Source organism: Notothenia coriiceps, unplaced genomic scaffold (assembly GCF_000735185.1).
Source record: "Notothenia coriiceps isolate Sejong01 unplaced genomic scaffold, NC01 NC01_scaffold00022208, whole genome shotgun sequence".
In the NCBI taxonomy this organism is placed as follows: Eukaryota; Metazoa; Chordata; class Actinopteri; order Perciformes; family Nototheniidae; genus Notothenia; species Notothenia coriiceps.
Genome location: NW_011354909.1, coordinates 88,068 through 106,635, shown reverse-complemented (window position 1 = coordinate 106,635; position 18,568 = coordinate 88,068). Strand labels below are relative to the sequence as shown.

General features: G+C 39.0%; 1 protein-coding gene across 1 annotated transcript in view; it reads right to left on the bottom strand.

The window, feature by feature from the left end:
- The window catches only part of atp9a (ATPase phospholipid transporting 9A), a 46,404-nt gene extending 29,791 nt beyond the window's left edge, over positions 1-16,613 (bottom strand). Inside the window, exons 1-12 of the mRNA XM_010780836.1 lie at positions 16,462-16,613; positions 13,888-14,032; positions 12,012-12,125; positions 11,701-11,809; positions 10,127-10,185; positions 9,235-9,286; positions 6,890-6,984; positions 6,104-6,184; positions 4,546-4,621; positions 3,594-3,670; positions 2,246-2,406; positions 1,941-2,083 (exon numbers count right to left, since the gene is read on the bottom strand). Coding sequence (XP_010779138.1) covers positions 1,941-2,083; positions 2,246-2,406; positions 3,594-3,670; positions 4,546-4,621; positions 6,104-6,184; positions 6,890-6,984; positions 9,235-9,286; positions 10,127-10,185; positions 11,701-11,809; positions 12,012-12,125; positions 13,888-14,032; positions 16,462-16,529 — 1,180 coding nt within the window. The 5' untranslated portion in view covers positions 16,530-16,613. The remainder of the gene's footprint in view (positions 1-1,940; positions 2,084-2,245; positions 2,407-3,593; positions 3,671-4,545; positions 4,622-6,103; positions 6,185-6,889; positions 6,985-9,234; positions 9,287-10,126; positions 10,186-11,700; positions 11,810-12,011; positions 12,126-13,887; positions 14,033-16,461) is intronic.
- Positions 16,614-18,568: the final 1,955 nt, after the last annotated feature.

Here is an 18,568-nt window from a genome sequence, read left to right as displayed (position 1 = left end):
ATTGGAAGCCATTTGGAAAAGTATTTCAAAAATACTTGGCAGGTGATTGGATCAATCTGTCTATCACCTTCTATCATGGGCCACTTCTGATTGGTTAACAATGGCTGGTACATGTGGAGCACAGCACTTCTGATTGGTGTGGATGACTGACACACAAGAAGNAACTGCTTGTAAATCCAAACACTGTAGACGTACTTTAGATATCTTTTGTGACCAAGTTTTTACTACATTTCCCACCCTTTTTCACAAGATGACATTACCATACAGAGACAAATAATACAAGTGTGAATACAGGAAAGAGCATTTTGTTCTTCTTGTGAGTCAGTCATCCACACCAATCAGAGGTGCTGTGCTCCACATGTACCAGCCATTGTTAACCAATCAGAAGTGGCCCATGATAGAAGGTGATAGACAGATTGATCCAATCACCTGCCAAGTATTTTTGAAATACTTTTCCAAATGGCTTCCAATGGAGCTTTCCTAGATTGGTGAAACAAACCATCTGAGTCGGGTTAGTAATGCTCCATCCAGGGCTCGACATTAAGAACTGCCCGATGGCCCGGGGCCATCTAGTATTTAGCTCGGGCAATGAAGCCTCACCTGCTGGTTGCCCGATCGGGNAATACAAGTGTGAATACAGGAAAGAGCATAAGGGCAAAGCCTGCGGTTTGAGCACAGCACTTCTGATTGGTGTGGATGACTGACACACAAGAAGAACAAACAAACCGCAGGCTTTGCCCTTATGCTCTTTCCTGTATTCACACTTGTATTATTTGTCTCTGTATGGTAATTGTCATCTTGTGAAAAAGGGTGGGAAATGTAGTAAAAACTTGGTCACAAAAGATATCTAAAGTGCGTCTACAGTGTTTGGATTTACAAGCAGTTACTAAAAACAGAGTTAGCATGTCACATATGGTGATTGGAAAAATATGGTAAGGAAGCCAGAAGCCTTCCCTCTGTATCCTCACACTCACTTTAAAAGCATTTTCCGCCAGTATATCAAAAAGACCTCAGGGGCCTCGCGCGTACATTAGCCTGACCCGCGGACCCCGCCGGCCTTATCACGCTCTGGGTAGGGGGAGAGGCTGATCACTTTATTGGTCACGAGGGCTATAAATCTGACCTGTAACACCTCGCGCCTGAGGAAGTGCACTGGTGGAGGTGTTGTGCTCTGAAGGTGTGTATGGATGAGAGGCTTTTTTTATGATTTAAGGGTCCAATAAGTAGCAGGGAGCAGAGACCCCACCGCAGAGCTAAACCCCCCAGGGAAGGAAACGACTTAACTCTGTCCTACTGGATACTTCCTCGGCAAATCCTCTGCACTATAACTCCTCACTTTACTGCTCCACAGGCTGGCTTCTGTGCTTCTATAAGCCACAAGGCTACGGCTGTTTTAATGTCAAGCATGCTGCTTTTAACCAGTTGGAGAGTAACGGAGTATATTTACTCTGAGTATTGCACTTGGGTACACATTTTAGGTGCCTGTACTTTATTTTCTTGACTCCACTACAGTTCGAACTGTAATATTGTCCTTTTTACTCCACAACATTTATGGATTAGGAAGATTTAGTTCCTAGTAACTTTATAAATGCAGATTTTTTAGACAAAACACTCGGGAATAGAATGTGGAATATAATGCTTTGATATTAATTTAACTACCCAACATTATATTTAGGTACCTTAAACAACGAGCAAAACGTTTTTTGAGAGAACATTTCACACTTCGAGATTCTAAATTGTGAAGATTTACTGCTTTCCCCTTTAAATGTGTTGTCATTTTGATGTGCAACAAGTACTTTTACACTTTAAGTACCATTCTTTATGAGGTACTTTGACTTGTTATGGAATGTTTTTACAGAGTCGTATTAGTATGTTTACTTAAGTAAAGGTTCTGAATACTTTAACCAACCCTGCTCCTTACTGCCACGTCCCAGTCTAACCTGTTTTGTCCGTCAGCAGGTAGGAGATGCGTCCGAGCTGCTCCGGTATGGTGCTCGCTCTCACCACCGTCCCGGGGATCTTGGAGTCTTTCTTTATCATCCAACTGAAAACCATTTTCCCCATATCCAGGTTGACACGCAAACTGCATCAAAAAAAAAAAATTGTGTTTTTTATATGTACCAAAGGCAAGGCAATTTTATTTATATAGCACTTTTCAACACAAGTGCTTTACACAAATGAAAGACATTAAGAGCATGAAAGCAAGAATACAGATGTCTTTAAAGTCCAGGATATGAAGTCGTACCTGATGGGCACGATGTTGGAGAAGAGCAGCAGGAAGCGAATGATTTGGAGGTACCAACGGCCGGTAAAGTGCTGAAGGGCCACCATGACCAGCGACACCACCACAAGGGCCCCGAACAGGATCTTAGTCAAACAGTTCACCTCCAAGTCAAACAAACCCACCTAGAGTGAGCAGACATGATGAGTTAAAATAATGCTAAACTAATCTGTGTATGTCCAATATACAGGTGTAAGCAAATTAGAAATATAAACAAGTTATTTTATTATTCTAAGGATGAATTCCACTAAAATCCTCAATCTTCATTTAAACTAGATTAGATTAGATATACGCTATCAGATATACGCTTTTTTTGTCAAAGTGGGATTATAGCAGGCCTTACATATGGGTTCAAAATATAAACAATGACATCCAACTGGCATATTTACATGATGAACTCAAGTCCTCGTGATGATTAATCTGCATGTTTCCTTCTCCAACTAATAAATGAAAGCAATAAGTGTTGGAGTTATTAAATGTAAAAGCAGGTAGTGCGATTACGATATGTGCAAATTGTTCTGTGTGTAACTTCAGGGTATATGCAGGAATCCTGAAGTCAGATGTAATCCCTTTTAAGACCTTTTTTAAGACCCTTTCCATACATTTTAAGACCTCATCGCCACTTCAAGTTCTAACCGGTTACCTTGGCGACACACTTTACCTCACATTGACTATATACAGTATTGATTGTCCTNTGGAGTTATTAAATGTAAAAGCAGGTAGTGCGATTACGATATGTGCAAATTGTTCTGTGTGTAACTTCAGGGTATATGAAGGAATCCTGAAGTCAGATGTAATCCCTTTTAAGACCCTTTCCATAAGACCTCATCGCCACTTCAAGTTCTAACCGGTTACCTTGGCGACACACTTTACCTCACATTGACTATATACAGTATTGATTGTCCTTCCTCCTTATCGTCCAACCATTTGGACGCAGACTTGCATTTCCCCATAACGATGTTGCTTAGCAACCGGCGTAAACGGACCTTCGCGCGCTATCAAGCAGTGAGCGTGCGATGTCCTGTTCAGATGACGTCAAATCCAACGGGATGCCATAAATAAACTACACAGAATCACACTACACACCTACGCAATGATTACATTCAGGCAGACTGTAGAATACAACCTCTTTGGACCATTTATATACTTATTGAAAACAAGCTACAAAATGTAATGCCTTGGAAAATGCCCTTTAATAGCCTTAATTTCACTGAATTGATTTATCAACTTTTAATACTTTGTAAGACCTCGCGGACACCCTGAACTAAGTGATCTAATGTTGTTGTTCAGGCTGTGCTTCACACTACTGTACCTTGTGCCGGGGGTTGGAGGTGTTCATGACGCTGCGCAGCTCCCTGCCGGTGTAGATCACCACCCCCACCACCGTGCCTGCAGAGAGGGAGAGGGAAGAGAACTTAAAAAGCTGCCTCAGGTCAATATATATATATATATAATTAAGGTACATGATAAAACACAGAACGTCAAGAAGATGTTTCCCAGACTACTAATCTGGACAAGAATATTTTTAAATGATGAATGTCATTTGGATTATAGGATGCAGATTTACAATTGTTTAATGGATAACATTTGATATAGCCTATAGTGACGTTAGATACGTTTGCCACTTCATGTTTCCGACTATAGATACATACTTTCTTTACCATTACGGTAAACTAGGCTTCATAATTAATAATGAGATTACCGACGCAAAATTTCTTACAAGAATATGTACAAATTATTCTAAAATTAAGGATTGTGGTATTGCGTAAGGCAAGTTTATTTATATAGCACATTTCAACACAAGGCAATTCAAAGTGCTTTACAAAAATGAGAGAGATTAAGAAACATATTATAAAATGATATCTAAAAACACTCATTTAAAAGCAATGATATAAAATGACATTTGAAAACACTCACACTGCGTAGATATTCCATTTTACAAATTGTATCCAATGGACTTAGTTTGATATCATTGCTTGGAAAAACTCACACCATGGTCATTTAAAATATATCTTTCAATGATTATGAGAATAGTGTTGAATCTCCAATATTGTGATTCATAGCACAATGCAATCTCAGTCAAAATAAACACTTTTTTTTTTTAAATCGTTCAGAGCCAATTGGGAGCTGTCAATGATCTGTTTTTGGTTAGACAGGTCATCGCTTCAGTCAGCCTCTGCCCTAAAGGCAAAAGTGGGTCCTGGTTACTTCCTGGGTTTTACCCCCCCCTAACAGAAGGGCAGCGCCCCAGGTCAGTTATTTACCAGAGGCAACAACGGTGCTGGCCCACAGAGTGTTTTCAATGCTGAGACTCTCGTTGACTGGAGGGTCTCCGTCTTCCTGTAACAGTCGAGATGACAAATTGTTATAGTTTTTTTTGAAGAAGTTTTGCACGTCTGCTTTAAAAAAGAAAACTACGATTTTATAACCATTCTCACTGCCTGAACGTCAGACACAGGTCCACACTGCAAGTCTGACCATAGTGTGTTAAATAGTCATTAGTTTTGAAATGATGAGAGCCATACATTTGATAGATGGATAGATAGATAGATAGATGGGTAGATAGATGGGTAGATGGATAGATAGATAGATAGATAGATAGATAGATGGGTAGATAGATTGGTAGATAGATGGGTAGATGGATAGATAGATGGGTAGGTAGATGGGTAGAGTAGATGGGTAGATGGATAGATAGATGGGTAGGTAGATGGGTAGATGGATAGATAGATGGGTAGGTAGATGGGTAGATGGATAGATAGATGGGTAGATGGATAGATAGATAGATGGGTAGATGGATAGATAGATGGGTAGATGGATGGGTAGATGGTAGATAGATGGGTAGATGGATAGATAGATGGGTAGATGGATAGATAGATGGGTAGATGGATGGGTAGATGGATAGATGGGTAGATGGATAGATAGATGGGCAGATGGATAGATATATAGATGGGTAGATGGATAGATAGATGGGTAGATAGATGGGTAGGTAGATGGATAGATAGATGGGTAGATGGATAGATAGATAGATGGGTAGATGGATGGATAGATGGGTAGGTAGATGGATAGATAGATGGGTAGATGGATGGGTAGGTAGATGGATAGATAGATGGGTAGATGGATGGGTAGATGGATAGATAGATGGGTAGATGGATAGATAGATAGATGGGTAGATGGATGGATAGATGGGTAGGTAGATGGATAGATAGATGGGTAAATAGATGGGTAGATGGATGGGTAGATGGATAGATAGATGGGTAGATGGATAGATAGATAGATGGGTAGATGGATGGGTAGATGGATAGATAGATGGGTAGGTTCATGGATAGATAGATGGGTAGATAGACGGGTAGATGGATAGATAGATGGGTAGATAGACGGGTAGATGGATAGATAGATGGGTAGATGGATAGATAGATAGATAACGTTAACCAGCTAAATAGCTACAATTCGCTATCAAAATAGCTAATGTTCCCTAGCTAAGTGCTGTAGCTAACATTGCTGGCCTAATATATCTGTCAGCTAACAAATATTAGGATAAGGAGGAAGAAGGCAATCTTTGATCTCCCAAAAGGTTGCATGACTTATGGATATCTAACTTATAAGCCTAAACTAATGACTCATCAACACCTCTAAACAGTGAATCCAATTAATTCACATTAACATTATCACAAATAACTCTGCTTGATGTTTCATTAAAGTGTAGGACTCGCATGCTGTATGTAAAACGTTCTGCCAGATTTCTTCATTCATGAAAATAAAAAAGGTAAAATGGTTGCACACAAGGGACTAAGGCTTCAACAGAATAGTAGTGTTAGCACTCACCCTGGTGAAAGTTCCAACAAAGTTATGGATATCAATGTTTGGCTCTTCTGCATACACATATGATCTGATTTGTAGAAGGTCCTGTAAACACCAAACACATGGTCATTTAAAAAAAACGTGTCTTACTAATATTCCAAAAGCCAAAGATATACACGTTTATTTACAAATAATAAAATATCAATATAGTTGTAATTTTCGACGCTTGAATAATTGATTCTGCTCTTGACCAATGAGAGCCATGTTAAGCCTTTTACTACATACTAAGTAAAGTGTATTGCTGTCCATCAAAATAATTAGGTTTCGTAATAATAGTAAAAAGATCTGTTACAATAGTTTGTCAAGTCTATAGTCAAACGTCACAATCGTTGTTAAGTAATACAAATGAATCTGCTAACAAACCAAATACCAATTGTAGACTAAAGCCAAATGAAATGTAAGTAGTTAACACTTGTTTGTTTAATATTGATTGAACTGTTAAATAGAGACCACTGTCATGACTAAAGAACATTTCAATGAAAAAATATTCATTTGAAGCCCCTAACTAATTTAACACTCATGGGGAGCATAGAGCCTGAGGTTAACCTTTGAACTTTAAGTCACTCTGTGATGAGCGGGCCACCCTGCACTCAGTCAAATAACTCCTCTGTCCTAATGACGCGCTTCTCTGAGACCATAGTGCAATTACACGTCTTCCTCAGCACTTATTTCGCTAAACACAAAGCACAGCAATGGCATAAACACAGCATATCATTTACTCCTGAGCCTGTCCTCTATTTTATGACTCACACCAGCAGTGGGCAGTCTCTGAGTGCAGGCCACTGGGAGGCGTAGTTTCCAGTCCGTCTCTCCGTCCAGTTGGTCAGTGCGCAGGAAGCAGGAGCCTGGGGAGGAGAGACGAGAGCTGAAGACTCATGGAGGAAACACATTCACCCCTAGGGGGCAACAATAGATAAGCTTGTATCCATCTGAATTTCATCAGATACAAAAGGTCCATTTAAAGTCAGACTACTATAACCCTGAAGTCAAATGTAAGACCTTTCTTAAGGCCCTTCCCATACATTTTAAGACCTCATCGCAACTTTGAGTTCTAACCGGTTACCTTGGCGACACACTTTACCTCACATTGACTATATACAGTATTGATTGTCCTTCCTCCTTATCTTCCAACCATTTGGACGCAAACTTGAATTTCCCCATAACGATGTTGCTTAGCAACCGGCGTAAACGGAGCTTCGCGTGCTATCAAGCAGTGAGCGTGCGATGTCCTGTTCAGATGACGTCAGATCCAACGGGATGCCATAAATAAAGTACACAGAATCACACTACACACCTACGCAATGATTACATTCAGGCAGACTGTAGAATACAACCTCTTTGGACAATTTATATACTTATTGGAAACAAGCTACAAAATGTAATACCTTGGAAAATGCCCTTTAATACTTTTTAATAGTTTTCATTTTCGCTAAATTGATTTATCAACTTTAAGACCCCGCGGACACCCTGACTGAAGGATTAAAAGACTTGTGTCTCAGCAGGGTTTGGTAAAAACATGTCCATGCATTTATCTTATTCATCAGACTGAACTCCTGTAACTTAGCAAGTCTTGTGTCAGACAGCTGCATCTGGAGAACTAAATCAAATCAACAAGTGAGATCCATAACTGAAGATTGGACCTCAATGGTTCCCTGTATGTCAAATCAGTGACTCCAAAATATAATCATTGGTTTATGAAGCACTAGATGTATTCGGGCCAAAATACATTTCTTATCTTCTGATACTTGATACTCTAGATTGCTAGATCGTCTGGTAAAGGTCTGCTTTCTGTCTGCAGAGTCAAAACTAAACATGGAAAATCAGCGTTTAGTTATTATACTTCATATATCTGGAACAAACTCTCAGAAAACTGCAACTCTAACTTATTTAAAATTAAGACTGAAGACTTTTATTTTGCCAATGACTTCTCACTGCCTTATAAATCAAATAACTATTCATATCTTACACGGCACTGTAACTTATTCGTGTAATGTATACCTTAGTTTGTTTAATTGCTATTCTCTTGGCTTTTTTATGACATTTTCTAATGTTGCACTACATCCAAATGTTCAGTGTTGAGCACTCTGAATTGCCTTGTGTTGCAATGCGCTGTATAAATAAACATGCCATGCCTTGCCTGAAGAGAGGACATCCCACTCTATTCTTGGAGGCATTGATCGTGCAAGTCACTATTTTTACATTTCAACAGATACTGGAAGCTTCTGTCAACTGTTGCTGCTTTCTGAGTTTCTTCTGACGCTTCAAGTTAACAACCAAAAGGGCAATAAAATCATTTAGCACAAATGATCAGCAGCAACTCCTGTGAATGGGACACAGCTGCATATCACTTCTGGGATAGAAGTGGATCCCATCCCCCCACACCGGCTTACGTGCGTCATCCTGCCCAAAACTCTCAATCCTGGCCTAGGCCCTTCATAATTGACCTAATGGCCTCCACATGGAAGAGAGATAACCAAGCTGCACATTTCCAGTAAAACAAAGCTGTTGTTTTCCTTCCTCCAACAGGAAGTGGCAACAACAACAACAACAACAACAACATGCATCTAGATTTACCTCACACACAACATGCCCCTGTGATGTGATTTTTGATGTGCTGTTCCTTGGAGGTACTTTGAATTCAATTGTAATGTATTTTGTATATGTGCAAATAAATAAGTGCGATGCAATTCCCCATCTTCGTGTTATCACAAATCTTGTCTTAATCCTTATTTGATTATTCAGATGAAGCCTGCTGTGTTCTCTTTGCATTTGATATCTGTGTGTCCTTCCATCTTCCTTTTCATGGTCTTCTCATTTGAAAGACAAAACGGGTTAGCGAAGATGAGAGGAGGGAGCCGTGTTTTGTCTACATTACCCACTCTCCACTACGCTGCGCTTTGAGTGATAGTTTAGTACTGGACTCAATTACAATTTAGACATTGTAGGACTTCCTGTCCTGGCTCAGGGCTAATCCCTGCACCTCAGCGCCTTTTCTTTTAAACAAGTCATTTCCCCCGGCCAGCCAGCCAGCCAGCCAGCCAGCCAGCCAGCCAGCCTGTTGTGGTGATCTGGATGAATGACCAGCAGATGTTTACCATTTCTTTCCGAGGTCCTTAAAAAGATCATGTCAGCAGGAACTCGCTGGTTCTACGAAAAAAGAAAAGCAGAAAGAAAAACATCACTTTAACATCACTTCCGGATCTTGCACTTTTCGGTAGAGACGTTTAGCTTTTCATGTGCCACATTACCGGCAGCCAGTCAGTCAAAAATAATAAGCCCTGCAGCAAATCATCCTGTCGTGGCCCGAGCAGGACCCTCACCAGGTTTTACACTCTGCCTGACCCGCTCCGTCCACCACACGAAACACATTCTGCATCCACTCATCTGGACAGCTTCCCCAAAAACGGAACCGTGCATGGATTATTGATCAGTGGTGAAGAATAACGTCAAAAACATGCTTTTTTGTCTGCTTCTGAGTCCTAACATAACTCTGGATCACTCGGTCATATTAGAGAAACGTCTAGGACAACACGTGTGACCTTTCCTTCAGCTGCTTTGAAATGAGTGATTCAGAAAGAAGCCTGCCGTTTGGAAACAGGTCTCACTTCTCATGTTTCATGTACAAAGACCTCAGAGAATTCAATCTGCGACGCAACAGATTCCCCTCAGAAAACACACACTAAATTAGATATCTTAAAAAAACTACACTATCAGATTTCATGATGTCAACAAAAAAATACATATCAATAAAAAAGTGCTTAATCGAATTTGTTTGGGATCTAATTAAAAAGGTATTTTAGGCTCAGCTTGACAGGCGGAGAGTCAGCATTGATCAGAAGAATACAAAATCTTTACTAACTCCTTTCACCTCTCTCACCAGCAGAGCACGGCACATTAACAACCCCCTCGTTATTCGCTGTCATATAAATGCTAACTGGACAGTTGGGGAAAGCAAAACTGTTCACAGATGTTTGATCTTTGACAAACCTTCTCCACGATTATAAGATCTCCAACTTGGATGCCGCTGCTTTTAACCTTCACTGTGCCTGAAATAAAGAAAAAAAATGTCGTGTCAATGTCACAAATATATAACAACCGAGAATCTGTAAATAATTGAACATAGATTTGAGAGCATTTATAGGATTGATCCCTCGGACATCATATCTAAAAGCACTCAAACTTCTCCTGTGTTTTTTTGGGTTAATGAAATGTGATTTAAGAACTTGAGTTTCTTCTCCTCGGTGAACCGTTGTCCCGTATGCCTCGGCAGTAACCCCGGGGAATTTGGGAAGGTAATTTTCTGTGCAGATTTGAAAGAATGCAGGGGGAGTTGATCCGTTTCTCTCATTCCATTTGGAAAGAGAAGGCAAAATTGTTTGGAAGAGATCAACGACCCCTGACCTGTGTCGTGACCTCAGGGCTTTGCATATGTAAGACATTAAAGCGCATTAATATTGCTATGCGTCCGGGCTTCACGGGACTTCAAATGAGTGCCTTGCTCCACTATTGCAAAAAAAACATTTTACACATTTTCACAGCAGCCTTACCATTCAGAAAAACTAAATGTGGCAATATATACTTTACAATTAGAGATGACGCTTTGATCTATACATTTATCTCACGCACATGCTTCGCTTAATGTGATCAGAGCTGCGATCTATTTAACCGATGTGTTGATCAAACGAAGATTAGCCTGCAACAATGTCCATTATTGATTAATCTATTTTCATTCAGTTTTGATACATTCACAAGCTCAATCTACATAAATGTGAATATGTGTAGCTTTTCTTTCTCAGAAAATGGATTATCTTTGCTTCTTCGAGCGTTTTTTCAACAACACATTTTTTTATAAATCTCTTTGAGTCGTGTGAATTCATTTTATATATTTAAAAAAAACGATTTAATTAATAATAAGACAACTCAAGCACATTCTTCCTATGCTAGAAAACAACACACCAAGTCCTGAAACCATAAACCTTCTATAAACCGCGAGATATTCTCGGGGGCCGCTATCATGGAGGCAAGCAGTCGTCGTGTTTATGGGTAAAACGAGCTGCCACATCAAAGGGACAAAGTGATGGAAACCACAAGAGGTCCCCTGCTTTTTATTGCTGGTAGCACTTTATACCGAGGCCTCTTATGTACACTTTTACATCTCTGCTTTGAATTAGCCCACCATTTCCCCTAGCCCCAATAAGTTTGAACAGGACCAACCTCGTACAGTTACTAGACGCTGATGCTGAGGAATAAGCAACAAGGTTCATCAACACAACCAAAACATATTCAATGTTTTCCTTTGAGTTCCTGATCCAAGGTTCAAGGTTCTTTATTTGTCAAACGAACATAGCTACAGTGCAGTTATGTCGAGGAAAATCTTGTGTCACGGGCTTCTCCAACAGTGCAACACGAAACACTGATAAACAGAAAAAAGTCAATAGTAAATAGTGCAATAAGAGTCTACTGTATATGCAAGTCATTGAAATATGTTATATTAGGTAAATAGATAAATAATGTTTAAGTAGCAGCCAGATGAATATTATGGATGTTGTTTCAATCCGTACCTCTTGTTGAAAGCTTGCTGTAAATCTGAGAGTTCACTTCTTTGTCTCGAAGGTAGCATCTTATTTCTTCAACTGCCTCCCTCATGATGGTAATAGCCAAAACCAGACCCTGAAGAGTTAAAAACGTCCAAATTAAATAGTTATTTCTCCTAAATATAGAACAACAAATCAACTTCATACATGCTAGTGCTGTGGCTACTGTTACATTATTTCCATCACAACTGAATACTATCAGAATAACTTCTGAACACTGATAAAGTCAAATGAGTTGATAGAGGGTGATAATTATCAGTCAGTGAAATGTCACACACCAGAGGGACCCAGTAGGTGTAGAGCGCTCCTAGTCGTAGCTCGTTGATAAACTGAGAGCAGGCCAGGAGCAAAAAGTACAAGTTGAAGAAGTACTTGAACTGATTAAACAGCACCTGTGGAAATGAAACAGAGAAGCAGAGAGTTCAATATTTGCAGTGTGGTAAGTTATTGTGTATATGACAGTGTATTGACATTTGCTGCTCGGCCACCATGACTGATTTTGATGTGAATATTTGCTTTTATTCTAATCAGCATTTAGTTTGAATTTTGAAGAAGAGCCTTAGCCTTATCCGCTTCAATCATACATTTGCTGGAAAAACAGGTTTCCTACAACCTATAATTTAGATTTTTGAGTTTATTAACGCAGGATTACATTTAAAACCAGTTTCGTTTTTAGATCAGTGAATCTTTTTTTTTTTTTTTTTGAGAATCCAATGAGTCCTGATAAATTCATCAAGAAAGGTTTTTTGGAAAATAACAGCCATCAATTTATGCAAAGATATGAAAAAATGAATCCAAAATAGTTTACAGTGTGTTCCTACTCTTTGTCCTTATGAACAATCTATGTCTATGTGACAATATGCACACACACTTGCATTAGTGTCCTTCTTAAAATTAACCCTTTGCCCAATTGAATGACCACCTGCGTCCAGGATTACTACCTGTACGCGTTCACATTACTTCTGTACGTCATTTCCGAAACGACGAAAGTGGAGAGCAGAAACAAAGAAAACCACAAACATAAAGACTTCAATATGTTCCAGTGAGAAGATGTTCTTGGCATGACCAAGGAAAATAAAAAGCATCACAATTTGCAATGCAAAAAGGCTTTGCTCTTGTCTTTGGCTTTCCAAACAAATGTGAGCTACCTTCAATGTCTGACTTCATAAACACGAAAAAGGTCATAAGGTCTTAAGACAACTGAATGTCTGAAAAACAAATTCATATGTAAAGCAAGCCGGGGAAATGCGAGGGTCAAAATCACAACGCTTAGAAAGAAAAACCTCCAACCAAATAACATATGCATCTTCCATATTCTTCTAAGGATGTGATCTGTTGCTAAGGGAAATGTTTTTGTTTTGCCAAATGTGATCTAGATGTAGATCTGAACCCAGGACATCCCACCATGTCTAATATTTTTTACTTTTGCTGTTCTTGTTAATATGTTTTGTTCTCAATGAGACTGTGTGATACAATTAAGATATAACATAAAATGGGTAAGAAATGTGTGCTAGCATAAGGACGAATGCTAATATGTCGACATTTTGGGTTAGACTAACAATTAGCAAACAAGACTACATTTGTATTTAACTCAAGTAGGAATATAAATGTATGTATATTTAAAATTTGAGGTATGTATCTAAGCTAAGCCAATTATTCACTGTGTCAACTAGTCAATTAACAGAAACTCACTGATAACAACAATTGATTCATTTGCTAGTTACAGCCTCTTTAATGTGAGCTTTTTCTGCTTTTTCGTGTTTTATATTATTGTAACCTGAATGTATTTGGGTTTTGATCTGATGGTTGGAATCCATTTCTGATATCTAGACACAGCCTTGGGTTATAATGGTCATCTTTCACTAAGTTATAGACTAAAATTATGAATCTATATCCGTCAAATAACTATCAGATCCACCATAATCTGACTCTCTGATGCTCATTCCAAATAAGTCATGAATACAATGTCCACTTTTTGTCCCTGGTTAATATTTTTGGTACAAGATGTCAGCCGAGATGATGGCTCCTAACGTAGTTTTTGGAGAAATGTAACCAAAAAGGGAAAATGAGTAAGAGCCACGCTGGAGAGGTGGGTGGTGGTTTTGGGGGTGAACAGGAGGGAGGGTGGAGGGGTGACCTTTGACTGACACTAACCGCAGGCAGGAAGGTGAAGAAGTTGTACTTCTGGTTGTTAATGACATTCCTCGGGTACCTCTGCTCCCTCTTTTCTGGGTGGCCGAGCCACACGGTGCGGGGACGGAAGTCGCCCATGCCACAGCATCGCGACCACGGGCAGCACCTGAGAGCAAGCGTGGGAGAAACATTAAGGAATATCTCCTGATAAACATCCAATCATTAAATATTCTTAACTTCAGAAAGAACATCTTTAGTGTGACTCATTTCCCTGGGTTGTTATGTGTGAAGCTGTCATGTAATGGGTCCTTTTTTTTTAATGAATTTCACATCTCTGAGTTAATGTGTTGCTTATTTCAGCTTCAAACCAAAGAAGAGACCAGGCTTAGCTAAAGATCCATGATCATGAAGTCGGAAGAGATTATGCTTTACAAGATAAGGGTGGCCACTCCCTCCGCTCTACACAAACACAGACTCCATATCAATAAACTAAGAGTCCAGTGACCTCGGGATTAACAATCAAACTACTTTCTTAGTATAATACACACCTATAAACACAATAGGCCTCACAAAACAGATCATTTGTTTAGAGATTGTTGTGATAACCTCGCAGTGGACACTAACCAGTCCCTCTCCAATTAAATACGCAATTGCTGGATTTCCAGTATGGCTTGTATCAAGTGAGAAACCACATTTATCAGGTCCACATATGAAGAGATATTTCAGTGTCATGATAGATACTGTATTTAAAGATGCATATATGCACAGCATGCACGTTTGTAGTATTTGGTATAGGATCAAATACAATAAGGTCCAAGGGATGATTTACTTTGTGGTACAATTTTATTATTGTAAAAGCAACTTCTGATTTCTGTCATCTTGAGTAAAAGATCAAGCTGTTGCTGTTTTTAGACCCCAAATAGATTGAGGCTGCGACTAATGACAGGCCTTTTACACAGAAGATGTGTTGACATGTCACTGAAGGCAAGGACACAGGTGTAAATAATAAAATCAAAGATGGCTGAGTTGACAGTTTACTGTGACAGCTGAATAAAAATGAGCCATCGTTAATTATATAAACAACACCTGTGCTGTCCCCACCATGACAGTCAACATTCCTGTTGTGAAAAAGGCACTTTTGTTGTGGGTATTCTGCCAATAGTTTCTTGATCAATTGTTTACATGGTATAAAACTAAGCCCAACATGGAGAGGGAAAAAAGTGCTACACCTTGTTTTACTTCTATCAAATATTTTTTACAAATAGTGAATAAAGTTTGACATTTGCTGTACGATTTGTTCATTGTCAAAACCAATACATTTTTCTTCAACCTACTAATTAATCAAACAACTTATCAAGCTTTAGTGCAGATCTTGTGTTTTTAATGTTTGGTTTGTTGTTTTCAGCAGATTTATGGAACAACTATCTGCTCAATGTTCATGAAACATGATGGAAGGGAGTATCAAGGGCCAAGAAGCACTTCATTACACAGTGGGGAATATCCGAATCACATTGCGGATAAACAAATTATTTTTCCCTTTCATTAACATTGCGAGACAGGTCATTTGGCAACAGCTGAGGTCTGCATTCTCAAAGCTCCCTTCTACTTGATATATAGGACACTTCAGCTTTATTCGGTACATCTAGCTACAGCAAATGCAGTCTAATACAACGGTCCTGGAATAAATGCTCCCTTCATGGAGATTATAATGCCCAGCTTTTGTTAAAACTGGTTTTGCGATGATTTAAGGGTGTAGTTTGTGGAGCATTATAAAGAGATATGTTTCTATAGTTTAGCCCATTGATAAGAAAAATAACTGAAAGCCACACATTACAACCTTTGTGAAGGTGAGGTCTGTTGGAGGACTATTGCATATAAACTGGTAACTGAGAGTTTAACCACCATGTCAGGTTGGACAGGTGCATTGGACACAATGATAGCCATCATGCTTGACTAGTTATACTGCAAACTCAAGAACATACTTTACACAAAGCCGCTAGCTACAGACCAGTATCTCTGCATAATAAACAGCTTATTTCCAGACATTTTGTCTTTGTATTATGTGATTATTAGAGGAGGTGACATCACCATGACAGCCTGGTCAGATTATTGGCTGCATTTCAGCACTGTGTCTGCCCTGTGCGTGCTTTCTCCATCATCAAGAGGCCTGCCCCTTTATGTGCAAATCACAAATAACCATACAAAAGGCATCATTTAGCCAGCATGTTAATTTAAAACATGGTATCGTTTTAAATCAGGGCCTACATTTCAGCGTAGTATCTGCTCTAGGACAGTTTCAGTCTACCGGGCACATATTGACATGGGCGTCAAATGCACTTGCTACCCCGGAACAAGGATGTCTCTCGGAGCTAAAGCTAGCAGTTTCTGAGCTACTATAAACGGCCAGAACGTGTTCAAAACGTGAATTTGTATATTAGCCTTTGGATTTCCCCTAACTGATATTTCAAATACCTCCACTGCTAAGCTAGTTTTAGACAATGTCTCTCGCTCCGGTAAACAATTTAACGTTAGCCGACCAGAAATACGTCAACAAACGGATCCATATTAATATTCTATGCCGTATAACGCCCTTACCCATTTCTGTTTTTACTGTCGTTTCTTTTCGGCCGCCTCACGGGTTGTAGGGGGATATTGTCGGTCATTCCTGCAGCTCCCGGTTAGCGGGTGGAGGCTGTTGTCAGTCCGCCTGGCAGGAGCGGTTTCTGGGCGGAGGCTCCCCGGCTGTCACTCACACGGGACGGTGGAGACAGTGAGCAGGTTAGCACTGATGCTGGATCTGTTAGCTTACAATACACCAAATACACTTTATCTCATCATGATTCACTGATACATCTATTTGATTATAAATATAGTTGACTTTTGTTTCTAATATTTGTTTCAAGGGCTGAAAGCTTATTTATTTGTTTCATTTGAGTCACTATAAACATACATTTCATAGTTTAGCTGTTGATAATTTCTAGGGAAAGGCACAATCAGAAGCAACAGGGGATAATGTGTTTATAAAAATACCTGTCATCATACTTCCATATAGACTAAGGCATATTTTTAGGAAATAATAATAATTACTACCAAAGTAATCCCACTGCACCTAATGATAGTTTTGAAGTTCCATTTTTTGAGCTACTATATTTATGTTCCAATACATTTTCATATTGTTTGTCCAGGACCCTTATTTAAGCAGCTTTTGTTACTTGTAACTCTGATTTTTCTAGACTAACCTCTACCAGTTGCCTAGTAGAAGTAGCTGATACTCTTTTATACCGAAATGTCAACTAGCAAAGTAGCCTAAAGGTCATGCATTTAAAATGTTACTTCAGTTTGAGTGCCAGTATTAGCATTAAACATATTTATAAAGTGCCTAAAGTATTAGTTGCCTACTAGTTATGCAGAATTCCCCTTCTAATACTAGCAGCAAGCATATACTTCTAAAACAGGTGTAAGAGCTATGCCAATATAGCTAAATGTAGTAATGTAGTGATACAGCTTTGAATTCAGATTCAGCCAAGTAAGAGGAAGAGCCATCTTGTTTTGATTTTTGTTGAGTAGCCTACTATCTCTTAGTGTTTCTATCTCTCACCATGCATCAAATTCATGCTTAAAATTGTTATTGTGTGTTCTTATTTTACTTTGAATGTTTGGGCAAGTGTTTTCTTGTCTTTGACAGAATTAAACCAAATGGTTTCATACACAACAAAAACTGAACATGACTTATTGTAAAGTTGTCATTTCTAGTGCAGGCAGTGCTGCTTACTCTGTAAATTGGTTTAAATGCACCAAAAGATTTGTTTCATGTAAAATATGCCACTGTATAGTTGACCTCAATGAATTGTGAACATGATTGGCAAGTATGCTTCAGTTGTAGATGCAAATAGTTGTTCGTTGAGAATGCAAAATGAGAAGGGATTAATGGCTACTGGTGGGTCATGACATGAGTATACTAAGAAATACCCGAGTCAACTGAAGGTGAATTGATGTAAATAAGGGATTTTATATGTACACTTATACTGCAGGCATTTCAGTTGGCAAAGGGGGATATAATACAAAATTACACTATCAAATTGGCTCCGTGCCAGCTGTGTTCAGTCAGAGATTTTGTCCTTCAATAAGTTTGGGTACAGCGCCAGTGGTGAAGTGAAGACAGCATACGTATTGAAAAAGTCAACCTGATTTTATTTTTCAAAATCAGAAAATATTAAGGTGTAGGAAACATTTGAAAAACAAAAAACATTTACATTGTAAACGGGCCAAATTGGCTCAACATCACTTTAATTGTAGAGACCAACCTGAAAGCAGTTTTGACATGGTTTGCTAAAGAAAGGCACAACTTGGCAAATGCATATCGATAAGGAATGTACAGCAGGGGCCTACAAAGTACTCTGACCATTCTGAGTTGTGTAAAGTGTCCAGTGATACATTCATTAGTTCAACTCAGCAGGTTGAGAATGAAAATCTCATCATGTACTCGAGAATGTATCAGAAAACATACAGCGCATTGCGTTGAGAGAAGGGGGCACGGAGAACAACTAAAATCTAAACGAGGTAGAACTTACCCCCTAACCTCAAGCATTTTGTGAATTATAAATAAATTAATGATGCTACAAGTTGATACGAAAAAAATGAGTCTGACAATTACACTAAATGGTTGTAACACACAAAATTGACAGGAAGGAAAAGTTAACAA